This window comes from Manis pentadactyla, chromosome 8 (genome assembly GCF_030020395.1).
Source record: "Manis pentadactyla isolate mManPen7 chromosome 8, mManPen7.hap1, whole genome shotgun sequence".
Classification (NCBI taxonomy): Eukaryota; Metazoa; Chordata; class Mammalia; order Pholidota; family Manidae; genus Manis; species Manis pentadactyla.
Genome location: NC_080026.1, coordinates 99,065,343 through 99,082,850, shown reverse-complemented (window position 1 = coordinate 99,082,850; position 17,508 = coordinate 99,065,343). Strand labels below are relative to the sequence as shown.

The window sequence follows — 17,508 nt, the reverse complement described above, 5'->3', positions numbered from 1 at the left end:
CTGCAGTGTGTGGAATTCTGCACATCTCCTGGTAAGAACAATGTGAGGTGGCTGTTTCAACTTTACACTCATTTGGCTGATTTAGAGAAACTTAGGGACACCAGTAAAATGATGCTGAGATCAATTTAGGCATCCATCTGCCATCTTGAAAAATGGAATGCAATAAAACCTTTCAACTGGGTATAATTTTTGTAGTTTTTATCATTAACTGCCATATGTATTTCACAGTAACAAGAGTGATGTCAGCCCACTGATTAGGGCTTCGAGTTCAAAGAAATACAGATGTCCTGCCTTGATGCTGTGCTTTGTATACACTGGGGGATGGGAAGTAGAGTGGGAAGTGGATGGAATTAATTGATATATATGAATGAGAGGTTTTGCTTCCTCCCTTCCCCCCATACCATTTTAGTAGGTAGGGTTATTTCTGCCCATTGAAAAGTAACATTGATCTCTGTGCCCACTGACTTTGGTGTGTAAAAGCTCTGCCAAGAGAAGTCTGTGTCTATTCCTAGCCTCCATATTTATTGTGATGCTGTGTAGGACAATGGATTTAATCCGTTTCTCCTTTTTCTAGATTGTGACAAGATTAAGTATGATTCCTTAAGATGTTTCTTTTGGTTTCTTGTTTTAGCTGAAGTTTGGCCATGGAAAGGCCATTTCTTTCAGTGACTGGGTATTTTTCTTCTCCTTGAATAGACTAGTGAGGAAAGAACTGGGCTCAGGGAGTATCTGGTGCCCTTTTCAGAATCTGGATTAGGTATTGGACTTGATCATACAAAAATCTTGGATGGTGTCTCCCCAGCAGGTATACCCATGGACCACAGTGTTACACGAATTTGCCAGCACAGCCCTCACCCTTCCTGTTCGTCTTCACTTTTGAAACATGCAGGAAGCTGGGTAGCTGTGCAGTGGGCAGGAAGCTGGGGGAAGAGGAATGTTCTAAGACTGATTTACAACATCAACATCCTATCCAGCCTTTCTGAGCCTCATATTCACCCACTGGAAAAAAATGGAAGAGCCTGGAGGACTGTTAATAAAGATTACCAGGGTACGAAAGCACCTACCGCCTTCTTCCTTCTAAGAGTGGGTGGTACTGTTTGGGTTTCCACTGGAAGTGAGACTGAGACCAGCTTAGGATTGGGCCACTGCGTGGGGGAGATGGAGAGATGAACATGGTAGAAAACCATCTTCTAGGGTGGCGGAAAATCATCTTCTAGGGTGGCAGAAAGGTATCGCTCCCTCTGTTGCTTACAATTTTGTGTTGCCAGCGCCTTTGTAAATGGAGGATGTTGTAGAAGATTCAGAACTCACTGTGGTGAGATTCAAAGTTAGCTGAGTTTTCTGCCTGAATACATTTTCTAGGGCAGCAGCACTGCTCATCAGCCTAAATGGTTTTCCCCCAGCCCCCTTAACCTTTCTTTCAAGAACCCAGTCTCCTCCCTGCAAATCTAGAGGACTTTATCTGCATATACAGGTGAAAGCTGGGTACATCTGTCTGGCTTTTCTCAGGCTTCTGCAGTGAATGAAGATTTGCTGGCTATTCTTCCCCATGTGTCATGAAAGCCCAACTAGCAAGTTCAGCCTTGCCCAGGACAGAGCCCTGCAGTGGTAGTGATGGAAGGAGAGCAGCTGTGTACTGGCAGGAGCTACCTGGAGAACTCAGAAAGCAGCAGCCTCCGGCTCCTTCCTGGAGGACTGAAATGGACTTGGACTTGCTCCTGGGACCAGTGAGCACAGAGCCACAGAGAGACCTCTCCCTGCCCAAACAGGAACATCATGAGTCTTCTCTTTCATCTTGTCTTATACCAAGTGCAGAACCAAGGACCTGCCTGGCAGTTTTCTGGGAATACTTAACTATGACAAATGCTAAAATCTTCCTAGAAATATAAGAAAGAGGAGAAAAATGTGTCTTCCAGAAATCTTCTTCCCAGGAGGCATAAAGTTTGTGATTAGAAAAAGTACTTTGGTAAACTACTTGGGGTGGAAGGGATGACTTTCCTTTTCCCAAGAGGCACGGGTTATTGTTCAAATAACAACAGATATTTTCTCATTTGCCTTCTAAAAAGGAAGAATCCACTTAACTGCAAGGGTTTTCTTTTGCTGAGGAGAGTATGTGAAACTGGGGCCAGGACTGAATTGCTGAGGGCAGCAGAGGCTGAGGGCTCTGACCAGTGATCATTCTTCTCTTGTCTCTCCCAACCAGTGCTTGGCCTCTTCTCCAAACACACGTTGAACAAGTATTTTTTAAAGGTAATGTGTGAACGAGCAGCAGCTTATTAGCATGTCTATCCTGTGGACCAAGGATGTGCCAGGTATCCTTGATACTCAACATCAATCTGGGAGGTGAGGCTGGAAGCAAGGAGTAAAGCCATTTACCAGGAAAGAGGATGAGAGATAAGAGAGGAAAGAGGTAATGAGTCTCCAGTTGAGGGATGTGAGCTAGAGTCAAGTCCAGGAACCAGAAGGAGCAGCTCCAGTCTACCCCCCAGGGTTTTGCCGGCTCAGGGCTCCTTTTAGAAGGCCCCGCTGGGTCCTCCCACGACAGCTTAAAGGAGCTATCCACACATGACCCTTCTCCTGTTTGGGGAGGTCATCATTTCCCTTAATTAACTTCTCTCTTATCATGACATCTATTCAGAGTGAATTTGCTGGCTATGAGGAAAGGCAGGGGGTAAGAAGGACCTCCACAGAACGCTGCTATCTTTTGGGGACAGACTCAAGATGCTTACTTTTCTCCTCAGTCCAGAGGATCATTTGATGATCAGTGGTTTTCCAGGCTTTTTCAATAGCAGCTGAACAGTAAGAAGCTATGTATCACAGGCCCAACATCCCACTGGCCTATGTTCCTTCCTCACCACCATCGCCATCACCATCGTCATTACTCACTACTTATAAGGATAGCTGACACTTACAGAACATCTATCTACAAGGTACACGCTCAGTAAAAGCCATCTTTTAGTATGACTAAACCAGAAGAGCACCTGACACATCGGAAGCACTCAGCAAACATTAACTCTTTGCCAGGCACTGTGTTAGGCACTTGATATGCTTTACTTCATTTCAGCTGCCTTCCTAGGAGGTAGGTACTATTGTTTGTATCATTTTGCAGGCTAGGGGACTGAGACTTAGACAGGTTATGCAGCTTAGCCTGCAGGCCCTTGGTGAGGCTGGGATTTGAACCCAGAGCCTGCATGTGGTTTGGTATTTCCTATGCTGCTACTTCACTCGGGATCGTGGCCTCCCTGAAATGGAAACTGCTAAGCCCAGCTAAATACCTTGGCAATTTATAGGCTGCCCACTTTCAATCTCTGAACCAAATGTCTTTTTGATGAGGCCTAAAATCCACTCTGGGGAGCCACAGAGGGGAATTTCTGAAGTCGTTTCTAACTTCCTGTGAAAATATTCTCTAGCTGGCAAGAGATTTTCCAGATAACAATGAATACACCATAAAGTGGGTGCCTCTGCCTTGGATACCTGGCTCACAAATAACCCATTTGGCTTCCCAGTCATCCTGATACCTAAAACTAGCAGAATTTATGCTCATCGCTAGAATGGCTCTGTTCAGCCAGAAAGCAAAAGTTTATGGCCGAACCCTTTGCTCTGAAATGAAATCTAGTCTCTTTGGCTCGACTTTATTAGGCCGTATTGTACAGCGATAGGAGACATAAGTATCCAGAATCTGCTGTCATTAAAACAGGACTGAGTTGGCAAGTGTTTTTGTCCTCACACAACACTGTGTCCTGAAATGGGGAAGTTGAATGGACATTAGGGTTACAAATCAGGGCCATTTTCTGAAACTTTATTTTTAGTTGAATTAAATACAGCTGTGTCATTGTTCTCTCTATACACAGCGCACATTGAAATAAAGGTTAAGCTATCATTGGGGTTATTAGATCAGGGGAGAGACTAAGTGGATAAATCTGGATCCCTGAAAATTGTTTAGACTCATTACCACAAAACTCAAACATGTTCTAGAACCCCAGTGCTTAATTATCTACAACTTTTCTCTGTAACTGGCTCCAATATTTAGTGATACTCAAGGAAAGCATCCTTTTTTCATCTGTAACTCAAATCCTGTTTTCTCAATCTCTGGTCCTCAAAGGCAGCATGGAGAATACTTGCTCCACGTTTTTCACTGTCCTTGAGAACTGCTCCTTACTACTCGAAGTGTGGCCTGTGTGTGGGCAGCATCAGTGTTGGCTGGGAGCTTGTTAGACTGCAGAATCTTAGACCCCACCCTAGGACTCTGGTGTCAAAAACTGCATTTAACTAAGACCCTTGGGTGGTTCGCATGCACATCAGAGTCTGGGAAGCACTGGACTCAGAGTCTCAGAGGACTTTTGTTAAGTGGCCTTCAGATGTGCTCGCTCATGAGAAATCATCCCAAATGTTAACAGCAGCAGATGTGATAGGATTCTCTCCAAACTTTCTAAAGTACTGAAGATTCTGCAAAAGGATAGGCAACTCTCTAGTGGTTTGTCTCATCAAAAGCAATCTCATAATTCCTGTGCTTATTCAAATGCTCTTCCTTCTAACTCTCCTCCTCTTCTCCGAGTTCTAAATAAATAAGCAAGTAAATAAATAAATAAATAAGTAACTGGGCAATAGTTATTTTTTCCCCTCAAGTTTTGAATTTAGAATTAATGGAATTGCCAAAGGTACCCTTTCTTGGTTCAGTCTGTTTCATGTTGAATTCTGTCTGGCTCTACATTGGAACCCAAAAAGTGAAGACAAAGAGAAGACAGAGGGCAGAGTCACATGGGGAAGACAGTGCAGTCTTGAGGCTGGGAGAAAAGGGCTCTTTTCTTCAGGGGCGGCAGTGGGATTCCTGGCTAGTAGGAGGGAGGCTCCAGTTAGATCAGTGGTGACAAACCAGGTCCTGACAGTTCCTTCTTTGAAATGCAAGCCTCCAAGTCATTGGATTTAGAATTTAGAAAATCATAAGCCACTTGCTAAGTAGTCCAAAATGTTTTATGATGACAACATTTCCCAGAAAAATATTGCTCCTACTAAGAAGTTTTCTGGGAAGTTTGGAAATGACCCAATTGTACATGCTTCCTATTGGATCCCAAGAATGCAGAATTCTTTTTTAGCACTGGAGGCAGGAATTGGTTCATTTCATGGTCTAACACTAAATGCTATCAAGTTATCAGTCCGTACTTGTGATTAGAGTGCCTGGAAAATGTGTGCGTATTTCTTTGTGTCTCTCCAGTTTTGTCATACTCAGTTCGATTCAACGAATATTAATTAAGCACCTCTAATAAGCACCTTATAAGGTACTACACCACTTGTTCTAGAAGATACCATGTTGAGTGCATAAGGGAGGGGCTCCTGCTCCAAACTCTGCTTTACTGTAGTTCTCATCAGATGTCAGAAGACTCACATGCTGTGGTGGTAGCTAATGATAATAAAAACGTCCTGAGTGCTTACTACGGGCTAGGTAGTGTTCTAAGCATTCCACACCGATAACCTCACTTAGCCTTCCGAGCCTGCCCAGAGGAGCATTCGCGTTAAAGTGAAGCAGAGCACGTCAAGTTGGGAGAATCAGGAAAGGCCTTACTGATGACATAGCATGTGGTGTGGACTTTGTAGAAAGAGTTGGCTTTTGACAACTGAAAATGGCTATAGCGAGATATATTTCTGAAGGAAGGATCAAGGGAAACCGTGGTAGGGAAATCAGGGAAAGAAAGTTTTTAAATGGGCATTGCCCATCTCCATGAGCTGCTCCTTGGAATGAAGAATTCTGTGACTAAATACCATGTTTCCCCTTGGAGGTTTACAATTCATATTAACGTGTTACATGCAAAAGCATGGCATTAAAAAAGTTCCCAGTTTGGCTTTTGTTAAATGCAGGGCTTCCCAAATTATTTCATCCATTCAACAAATATTATTGGGCCCCTAGTATGTACCATGTACTTTTCCAGGCACTAGAGATTCAGATAAAATATTCTGCCTTCAAAACCACCTACATTTTCAGGGGGGACACCAGAGAATCTACTCTCCACTCTCTTATGTTCAGGGTAACTTCTGTTAGTAAGTTCCATCAAATTTACATGGGCAATCTTAGCTGAGAATAATTCTACTTTACAAAGACTTGGGGACAGTATTGAGAAGGAATATTGGTAAGATAGAGTGGGGACAGCACAACTGTGAGTGCAGTCCGTGGATGGGTACTGGGAACTCGGCTGCTCATCCATACAAGGGATGAGTAAGTGCTTAGAAACCTTTTGACCAATTGGATAGATGAATTTTATGTCAGTTGAATCTGATGATAAAAATTTTGGCCTTGAACTTTGCATCCCTGGCCTTTTCATTGCTTGCTTTGGATTTCATTTCTGTTAGATTTTGTAGAAGTTTGAGTATGCAGAAGAGTGGATATTAGAAATACAAACAAAACCCTGTTTCCTCATTTCAAATAGGTTGGGAAACTGTCCTGTAAATTCCTGCATGCTGAGGGCTGAATTATCCTCATGAGGATTCCTCAGGCGAGCATCTGCTTGGGAACATTACTTTTTGCTTGCCCTACCCAGATTAGAATAATTTTTTGTGACATTTTAAGAGCCTTATTATTTGAAGCACCAATGAGAATGTTCTTAACTATTAGCAAGATTGCCAAACCAAAGTCCTATTTGAACAGACAGTGAATAGGTCAATCTTTCAAAAGGTCTGACATACCTTAAGCGTAAACATCTTTTCTACATTGGAGAGAAGTGAGGGAGAGTAGAGAAACCATTTACATATTGAAAAAAGTACCAATCTCCTGCCACCTAGATAACACTTTCTTAAATAATTTATAAATAATAATTCTTTTGAAAAACTCTCATCACTTTTCCTTTAACTTCAGTCCCTCTGGCCCTCTTTGCCTCTTCAGAAATAACCTGGGCTGGGGTAACATATATGGCAGACAGGGAAGGTGCCATATATTCTAACTTTTTCATGTGGTGTGGTCTGTTAATCTCTGAACACCTCATGTGGACACATTTTTTTTTTCCATAAAGCCTGATGGAAGAAATTTGATAGTCTGCAGCCCACTAGTCTGGGAATAAGAAATTTGGCTCAAGTCCACCTGAAATTAATCTCTGGAGTTGTTTATTTATTCGTTCAGTGCTAAAGCAACCAGTTATTTGGCATTCCATCAAATCCCAAATAATTTGTTTTAATTGACATTGTCCTGAAGCCATTGGAAAAATCTGAGATCCTTTCATCCTATACCTACATTCTGGAAAATGCAATGTGAAATAGGCCATAATTGCAGAATGCCAAATCATTATGGGGTCCCTGAAATCCAGTGCTGCTCACAGAAGGGCAGCTGACCTGAGTCCACGTCCAGGAAGTACAGCGTTGTTATGCTATTTGGCACAGAGAAGAAACACATTTTGAAAACGTACAAATCACCATTCGTTCCCCATCTCTTCTGCTTCTTTCCTTTGGTTTCAGCTTTATCACCTGTTTGCTCCACCCCCAGAAAGCTGTGCAGTGAGACGTCCTCTGTTCTGGCATCTATGAGGAGCTAGGCTAGTAAGATGCAAACGTTTTATTTTTTAATTCCATGAGCTGATTTTAGGGATTTGTAATTATACTGAAGAATGTTGAGGCAAGGAAGGGAGGGAGATAGAGATAGCCACTTGCCCACTGATTAAAAACTGGGGCGAGTTCATTAACATTGGAACATAAAGGGAAGTACAGGAGAAGAGAGAGAAACTAGGAAGCCCAGGGATAAAGTCTTCTCAGCACTCAGTTGTCCTTTACATTCTTTTTTCTAGCAAGAAATGATTAGATACAACATTAAATCAGATTTTTCACAGTGACGGAGCAAGCCGTTGAGGAATGAGGATAAATGACTCCACACAGTTTAGTAACCAGCCACATACTCATCAGCCTGAAGCTCATAAATGCTGATTCCATGCTTTTTATTGTAGTCCAGGACTTAGTACTTCTTGTGGGTGTTCTCTCTTTTTTGTAGGAATAACTGTGTTTTTATGGGAGCTAGGACATGTTGGGTCATTTCATGTCACTGCACTCTGTTTTAGACTGTCATGTTATATAGGACAGTGACAATGTATTGTGTGATTTATATGTACAAATATTCATTTAGATGTAGCTAATTAGTTCTTATTAAGCAGTTTTATGATTTAAAACTGTGCATCCTTTAGAGGAAGAATTGAGAATTTGGATAGATTTTTTTTTTAAATAGCAAATGCAATAAATATCTTCTAACACAGTAGCCTCCTACTACCAGTTTTGGGCAATGTTAGTGTATATTTTATGACTCACCTCTTCTTATTGCAGCCATTAACATAATGGTCATTGGTTTTTATAATTTCCTTTTAGTTCATTATTTTTGATGTGCATAATATAAATATATTTGCATTAAAACAGTGTACTTGTTTTCAATTAAATAAGGATTGATATATGATAATCTTTGGAATTATTTACATGACTCCAGAGGTAAGGATGGACTTTTGCAAGATTATTTGGCAGTAATCAACATGGTTATTCAGATTCTCTGCTGGGAGTAGAAATCACAGTGGTTGTAACACACCCCAGCCAGGATGGTTGATTCTTCACATTTGCTGGGCTGTAGCATTAGAGAAACACAGTTTCACTCTAATCAGAGAAAAGATAAAAAGTAAAAGGTGTCATTACCAAGCCACCATTAGTAACACATGCAGAACCTGGGATCAGGGAGCTGTTACTTCTCCCAGGGCCAAGGCCGATGCTTCCAGTGGGAAGGTGCTTTGATGGTGGAGCATCATGGACTGGTGTACAACCATTTTCCTGGGGGACTTGAGCTAGACTGGTGGGAAAGTTAGAGAATGAAGTGTAGATAAGTAAGATCACAGGAATTATAGATGAGCTGGCCTAATGGCACAGTTCCCTTACCTCAAGGAAGATCCTGTGAGTATTTGATGAACAGGGGACCCACAGCGCATCACCGCTCCATCTTTGCTAGGCGCTCTTCTAAATGGCTGGCCTTCGATGTAACAGCCACGGGAGAGATGTGGCCTCAGGGAGTGCTTTGTCTTTGGCTGATTGCTGAATGGCTGGTAATTAATTTTGGCACCTTTCCTGAAGTCATTTTGGTCCCATTCATTCATTTTTTTTCTGCTGAGAAGTGTGTATTCACCTTACAGTTAAAAATTCATTGACAACACAAATGTGGAGAACAGCCTCTACTACTTTAGGCAAGAAGTTGTAGGCTGGGATGTTTCCATTTTATAGACCAGAAGTAATGCTGTCATGCTCTGAGAGGAGGCCTGAACTCTCCTTGCAGCTCATCTCAAGATCAGTATTATTGCTCACAAAGTCTTACTCCAGATTGTAAGACTTTCTGTTCTGGCATTTCCCCCTTAGGTGCTTTTCCACTGCAAATTCTCCCTGTCCTCAAATCCTGCACCTCAGGTACTTCCCTGTGCATTGACCCCAGCAATTCTGCCAAGTGGTCTTGTGGAGGGTGGTCAAGAGCATGAAACTGAATTCTGTTTGTAATTGGCTTTGTGACTTTCAGTGGGTTACTCAACCTCTCTGTCCTCTGTTTGGTCATCTGTTTAAGAGGAGTCATGATGACAATAACTACCCCCTCTCTAGATCTCTGCTCACTGTCGTTTTTCACTTGTGGTAAGCACAAGTGTTTTATTATTTATTTATTTTTTTAAGTAATATTTTTAACCCAATATATCCAAAATATTATCATTTCAACATGTAATCAATATAAAAAACCAATGAGATAATTTACATGCTTTTCTTCAGACTAGTCTTTGAAGTCCACTGAAGCACATGTGTTTTAAACTCAATGTAATTTATACTTGTCTTTCCTTTCCTAAAAATGCATTCCATTGCTCCTGACAGTGGTGAAAGAAGGGTGCACTTTCGTTTTGACTTTTTCAAAGTTAAGTGAAAGAGGCCGTGCCTGAGACTTAGGAAGGTAAACCTTTATGGGAAGTGATCATTTAAGCGCTGCCTGAGTGTGTGGAGTGCCAGAACATCACGTGAGGCCGGGTGCTCATCCCGGACTCTGCTGATGTGATCGGCCCATTCCTGTCCTTGTTCCACAACAACTTGTCCATCTTGCCTTCAAGGATGACAGGGTCTCAGTATTAACTATAATTACTGACATTTTGGTTCTTACATTACACATATGGGTTTTTAAAAAATTTAATTGTGCTAAAATAAATATTTAAAAAATTACCTTTCTTAACTCTTTTTACATTTTGTGTGTGTATGTGTAGAACACCTTTATCAGAAACTTCAAATACATGTTGGCTTTTTTATACAGACATAGTGTTAAAGATGTGGAAATCTTAAACGAAAGGTTATGACAATGAATTTAAACCCCTCAGTGTTTATTTAATCCATCCAATGTTACTATATCTAGCATTGTAGATGCCACCTAGGAATCCACATATGGATGTAGAAGGAGACATTTTACTTTCCAGAACGTTCTGTATATTTTTTCCTAGCACATGTCTCAGTTCTTTTGAGATTAGCCCACAAAGGCAAACTTGCAGGAAAAAAAATGTGGGAAAAATCAGTAAAGGTCAGATATATCTGTTCAGATATATCTTAGCCAGACATATCTGGTGCATTTCCAGCAAAGAGAAAAATATGGAAAAAGAAATACCAGTTTGAGTATGATTTAATTAGCAACTGGAATAGGTCTTAAGAAAATAATATACTAAATAAATATTTGCTGAATGAATGAGTGAAATCAGTGAAACAAAAATTTTTTCTAGGTTGAAAACAAACACAAGTACTGTTATCATACAAAGAATCTGTTTCTACTTATTTAAAAAGTTTAATGATTAACCTACAATAAAATTTGTTCTAAAGAGTAGTTCCATTAGGTCACAGAGGCATGAAAATACTGACCACAACATAAACTTATTAAAACTATATTAGTTAGGTATACCACCAACAATCAAGAACTGAGATAAAGGTTCATATTCATTATTTTTAAAAATCAAGGGTAATACTTAAATTATCAACACAACTAACAGATTTTAAAAGGAATGCCTCTGCCTAAAGAATAAGCTGAATTCTTTCACTTCAAGAATACTATTTGTGCATAAAGAGGATTTATAATTGGCAATCCTATTTATCAATAAATTATGGTAATATAATGCTCAACATATTCTGTATTCAAATTTGATAAAGCACACTAGGCACTAGGCTTTCTTCACATTCGTTAGAATGAATGACCTTGATTATAAAAACACAAAGTTTTTTATTTGACAAAAAAAAGTTGAAAGCTTATGATTCAGGGTAATTAAAAAGTTTGTGTTTAGGGAAACACATTGCGGTTCATTTTTAAAATCATTCTGTTTAGCAGTAGAAATGGTTGAATGCTTTTTTTTTTTAAAGACCCTACTCTGGGGAAGACCGATTTGTAGATATGCAGCCCATACCCAGCAGCATCGCATAGCTAATGTCTAATGTGGGAGTAGGTTCCAAGCAGCTCAAACTAATGAGGTTAACCCACGTAATCTAATCACCCAGACTGACACAAAGCAGACAAATAGCATAGAAGCAGGGAGCATTCCATTTATTTCTAAATTATTCCTGGGTTTTGTGTCACAGAGTATCACCCAGTAGGTAGGTGTGCATTTCTCACTGTTCCCAAGTCTCTTTCAACTTTAAGCATCTATTGGGCCATAGGCAAGATGCCTTTTAATTCAACATCAGCACAAGACATTGTAAAGAGCCACTTCCTCTTGGCTGGGAAGCTCTCTCATTCTCCCTCTTTATCTAACTTCCCAGTGGAGGTGCCGTGGGAGGAAGCGGCTTTCAGACACCCGAAGACCACATCGTCTGCCTGCTTTGGGAACTCATGACATCCCCAGGCCCCCAGCGGGGCTCAGCATTCTTTTTGTTATTCACTTCATAATTTTTAAAGATCAGTTCTAATGTAAAATGCCTTCAGAAATGTCTAACACGAAGAGCATTTGTTGGGAAAACCAGATGAACTTCATTAATTAGGAAAAAAAACCACATTTTAATGAAACCTGGGATAGGACCTCTCTGAAATTACATATTCTTCTACTTGTGATACTCAGGGTGAGGTTGGAAAAATCTACTTTTTTTTCCAGTGTAGAAGTACATGTGTTGTCGCATTGTTTTATATACACTCGTTGTAAAAGCTTTCAGACAATACACGAATCTTTAGAGAAAAAAATGTCACCTACCACTGTGTTAACAACTGTTAGTATTTGGTATAAAGCCTTCTATATTTTCCTATGGCTTTACAAACTCAGTAATTACAGGGTATGTTTTTAAAAATAGGGTCAGACTACATATACTATTTAGTAATGTGCCTTATATAATTTCTGTATGAACTGATATACTTTTTCATCATCATTTTTAGTTGCTTTTCTGTATTCCATTGTATAAATATGCCACTTGTGGTTATTTCTGATTTTTCATAAACAGAAAGGATGTTCTTATACATATATCTTTCTATATTGTTTGCTTCTTTGCATGAATACTTAAAATAGAATTTTTGTGTAAAAAAGTATATACTTAAAAAAATTTTTTTTAACAGTTTTTTTTTTTTTTTGCTCTCCAAAGAAGTCGTGTCTGTTTACCTACTTGCCAATATCGCGGGTGAATGCCCATGCCTCCCCACTATTGGAATTCATACAGGTTAAAAAAGCAGCACTTTAGAGGGAACTTTCTTCCAGTCGATGAGTTTCGGGTCATGGAAAGCATGTGGGTGATGTGGTCCTGTTCCTGGTTGCTGAGGAAGGTCACCATCATATAACCAGTGCATTCATTTGTTCACCAGATGGTGTGTGACTCAAGCTTCCCTTTCACAGCCTACTGCCATATCTTAAACCTTCTCCCTGTATTCTTCTCCTTAGATTGAGGAAGACACGTGGCAGAAATACTACCTAGAAGGAGTCTCAAATGAAATGTACACAGAATATCTCTCCAGTGCCTTCGTGGGTCTGTCCTTCCCTACTGTTTGTGAGTAAGTGACCGTCAGCCATATGCTCTTTGGCTCTCAGGGACAGTTAATGTGCCCCTTGCAGGAGAGACACTCCTCCTCTGCCCAGCACAGTTGGGGCCCTCGACAATTACTGAGGGTGTCTGTGGGCTCAGCCTCATGTGATGAACAGGAAGATGGATCATTACATGGCCCCTGCCTGGGGGATTTCTGCTGACCCTACTTTTCCCTCCAGTCCTGAGACTTTCATGCTTGGTTCCATCATTTGTCCTAAATTACCAACTGCAGTTTTCCTGAATGTCTTGAATTATGCTCCAGTGATGTAGACACAGTTGTGAAGGGTGGCATGAACCCATATCTCTATAATTTTACCAGGGCAACAATAAATCTTGCTAGCCTCTTGATAAAAGGAATTTTAATCTCTCTTTCAATCAAGTGAGATCACAGATACATCAGTGAAGCCACTGTTCAAAGTGTGTTCACAATTTGCTGAGGAAATGTGGCACTGGAAGGAGGCCTTGAAATGCAACATGGACAGCTGCCATGTTACAACACTAAGAAGCTTAGCTTCTCCTGGTTCTGGCTCAGCAGGATGGATGTGAGTCCATGGGGACGGCCCCAGCCTGCCATGACCCCTTGAGGTCACCTAAGGAGTATGACCCCAGGAGCTCCAGGTATCCTGGGTCCCAAGAAACTTCAGTCACGATGATGGTGCCTTTGATGTTGGATTTAATCTAGAGTCTCATGTTGGGTTTAAGCTAAACAGGGTCTTTGTTCCCTGTGAAAACACAAACTCCGTAGGCGTGCTGAAACACTATGCCTGATGCACTAACACCTTAGCAAAGGATTAAACTCAGTCTCACTGGTTAAAAACTGGGAAGAAACAGGGGATCTGGGAACCCATGGGGCTGAGGAAGAAGAGCTGTTCCCCTGTGCTCTCTGCTTACTTACTGACGAGACCCACCTCCTGGAAAGGGAGGTTCGAAGAGGATGGTCCTGGGGCTCTTGGGTTCCTCTGTCTCAGTTTTCTGTTCTGCGCAGGGTGGAGAGGGGACAGAGTGCCTGGTAGCTCGGTGTTTACCTGCAGGCTCCTGCCGGTGAGCACAGCAGGTGCACCCTGTCTGTCCCCGGACGCAGACCCCAAGCAATCCGAAATGGTTTGGTTGTTTACTGAAATGTCTCACCCTGTCTGTAAGTGAAAGTTTAAATGCTAAATGGACTGGAAAAGTGAATAGGTAATTCATTCGGATGGAGTTTCTGAAAATGGATGCCCTATTGGTAACTCCCATATGTTCCTTTTTTTGAGAGCCATTTCTCTTCCTGCCACAGGAAGAAGTTAACCATTCAGAGGCACTGGGTTCTGGAATCCCTGAGGCTGTCCCAGGGGATTTTCTCTACCTTGGAGCTTGCCTGCCTGGGATGGAAAGCTAAGGAGAATTCAGGGCTTATAATAGAAGCTGGCTCTACAAAAAAGTGACTGATGGCTTTATATGTACTGTAGGGGTGGTCTGAGCACAAGAAGAGCGTCATTGCCTGGCAGGCTCTGGTGGTTTTGGGGCATTAGCAGGGGAGGGTGTGAAGCCCCCTTTCTTGGCTACTGATTTTCCCTGGCTTGGCCAGTATTTACTTCTAACATGAGGGCTCCCTTGGAAACCTGCTTTCCCACTGCTTCTGGTTCTCTGCTGCTGGGAGCCCAGTCAGTTCATTTTAAGAGTGTTAACCTGGAGGGTTAGGACTGCTGCCCCTAGAAGCTGCAACCAAGATACTGAATTTCACTCATATATTAGCCCTATGTAGTATTTAATTTCTTAAGAGTTACTTGCCAATATTTCCAAAAAGTGACATTTCCCACAAAAACTAGATTTCTGGCCTGTCTTGAAATTCGTTTGAGTCAACATAGGCCTTGTATTTCTACCAAATGCTAACTGGTTGCAGTTTGCTGTAAGGAGGAGTTTTGTGTAGGCTCTCCCGTCCCTGATGTATTCACCAAGCCAGATTTGCATTTACCTCCTAGACCTGGCCCTATAGTCAGGTGAGTCAGCCAGCTTTGACCCTTTGGGTGGTGTGAAACTTCACTACCCTTCAGACGCTGTTCAAGAGCTGGATGTTAGTGGCTGCTGTAAATATTTCCCTTTTTGATTTTCATATTTAGAACATGTCTCAAGGAGGAGAAAAATCTCTCAGACACACCTTGTTATCAGAGAATTTATAATTTGTTCGGTATAGCTTCTGGAATACAAGAAACCACAGAAACTTCTGATGTGAGGGAGAATGTGTTCAACTTAGTGCTATTATTCGTTGAACACAATGATACAGCAGAGGTAGAAATAATCAATAAAGAGAGGACATTTAATGAGATTTAGGAACATCCCCAAACATTGAAGCTCTCCTCAAGCATTTGATTATCTGGAGGCTTAATTATCTGTGTTTTCTACTTTAAATTAAAGAAAAGCTGTAACTCAAAGTTACCAGCAGTTTAATGATAACACTCTTCAATTCAGGTTAATTAAGGCACAGCTGTAATTAGAGTGTAGAGCTGTATATCACTGGGCTGGCGCGTGAGTATTTTCATTACAGTAAGAATTGGCTATTCAATTTCAAGATGACATAAAGGACGCCAAAATATATTTTAAGCTGGTTCATGTAGAAGAAAAAGGATTGCAGAATATTCTGGGTATAATAAAGCACAGATAAAATATACAGATTTTCAGAGCCGTTTCTGTAATTATGAGCTGCATTAAAACAATATGCAGCCAGTAACGTCTTAAAGCATGAAAAGAAATAAATTTGCTCTTCGCTGGGCTGGCAGAATGCTCCCTTGCAGGGTGGGATACACCCACAGGAGAGCTTAGAGTTTTCTCAGGGGCTAAGAGGGTCAGTCTATGAAAAGATAAGGGGGCAGCATAAGTGGGTGGAATTTGAGGTCCTTTCCCATGAGAACATAATGGGGGAGGAGGGGAGGAAAGGGGGTGAAAGGGCCCCCAAGGCAAGCTTTTTAAAAATTTCAAGTGGAGAGATGGTTTCCTTGGCTCCTCTGAGACTCATGGCAGCTGTACACTTTGACTGCTCTGTGCCAGCCTTTGGCTTCACCATGTGTATCACCAGCAGATGCACCTTTGTCCCCAAAATAGTAACTGATTTAGGCAAAATAGAGTATCATTTCTGAATATTTTACTGACATTTTCTCACTGAATCCTCCCAATGATCTTGGGACATTTATATGAATATCACTGTCCTTGGTTCACAAACAAGGACACTGAGACTCAGAGGACATTGGTGCCCCTTCCCATACCTCCAGCTGACGAGTTCAGAACCAGGATTCTGCTGCTGAGGCCTTGTGCAGTCGGGAGCAGCTTGGAGGAGCTGTTTGATGAAGACTGGCTAATTAAGATGCTCCTGGGGAGCTTATTAAGTGGGGAGGTTTCTAGGCTCCATCTCCAGGTTTTAATATCTGTGGTAAGGCCCCCAAACCTGCATGTTTTTATAAGCAAGTCAAGGGATTCTGATTCAAAGTCTGATGATTGGGAGCTCCATCGACTCCATCTCTCCACACCACAGGCTGGAAACATCTCTTCTCCACTGTGGGTTCAGTCACTGCAATGTTTCTCTCTGATTTTAGCCAAATCATAGGAACATAAACAGACTACATCGTACAAGCTGATTGGGCCTTTGTGTAAGCTTCCTCACCGTCATTCCTTCTTCATGTAAGGTATTCTGTAATCTCTAGGGACATAGGAATGCGTCTGTGTTCTGCCATGCCAGGCAAACCCCTGGCTGCTGTCCCCATTCACTGTGCCTAATCCACATCAGTGTAGGAGAAAGACATGGGGGTGCTGAGCCCTTTAATACTCTCGGTCAGTGTTCTGTTAGGGATCATAAAAGCAATTTCAGGCTAGGAGAACAGATAAATGTTAAACGCAGAAAAGCACAGGGAATCAGGGACAGTTCTGGATGCAGCCCTCAAAGACACATATTTGCCTTGTTGGTGATCATGGTGGGTATGTCCTAGACCTTCCCCAGGATGCCCTTAGGGCATTCCTTTTAAGGGCCAGCAATTCGTGAGCATCTACTCTTGGTTTTGCATAGCTGGCTTGCCCTGGCACTGTGTGGAAGTAAGATCCAGGAAAAGGAGCTTTGGGATCTGAAAGAGAGGGTGTCATCCATTGTTCTCTGAACACCAGAAAGCTACCTGTGCCTTTTTCCTTCCCACTTCCTGCCTTCCTCAGCAGGCAGCTGTGGAGGATGCAGGTGGCCAGCACCAAGCCTTCAGGAATCAAGGGGCTGGAGTGTGAGGCCATGTTTCCACTAAAGCATCCTGTTGTTGCACAATTCCCATAATATGTTGTTGTGTGATGTCAGGGAGCATGAGCTATGGAGCTGCAAAAGTCTGGGGTCAAATCCCCAGATTAACCACTTGCTAGATATATGATTTGGGACAAGATAATTTGGTTTCCTTCCTTTGATAGTTACCAGCTGTCTGAACTTGGACTTCGTGCTTACTCCCGGTTTCCTCATCTCTGAAATAGGAATGATCCCACTTCCATTCAGTACTAGCCAATGTCATT

At 41.7% G+C, this 17,508-nt stretch overlaps 1 protein-coding gene across 28 annotated transcripts in view; it reads left to right on the top strand.

Moving 5' to 3' along the window:
• The window catches only part of KCNMA1 (potassium calcium-activated channel subfamily M alpha 1), a 702,509-nt gene that overhangs the window by 535,612 nt on the left and 149,389 nt on the right, over positions 1-17,508 (top strand). For all 28 annotated transcript variants that reach the window (XM_057506035.1, XM_057506055.1, XM_057506052.1 and 25 more), the window contains exon 15: positions 12,858-12,967. In XM_057506035.1, the coding sequence (XP_057362018.1) occupies positions 12,858-12,967 (110 nt within the window). The remainder of the gene's footprint in view (positions 1-12,857; positions 12,968-17,508) is intronic.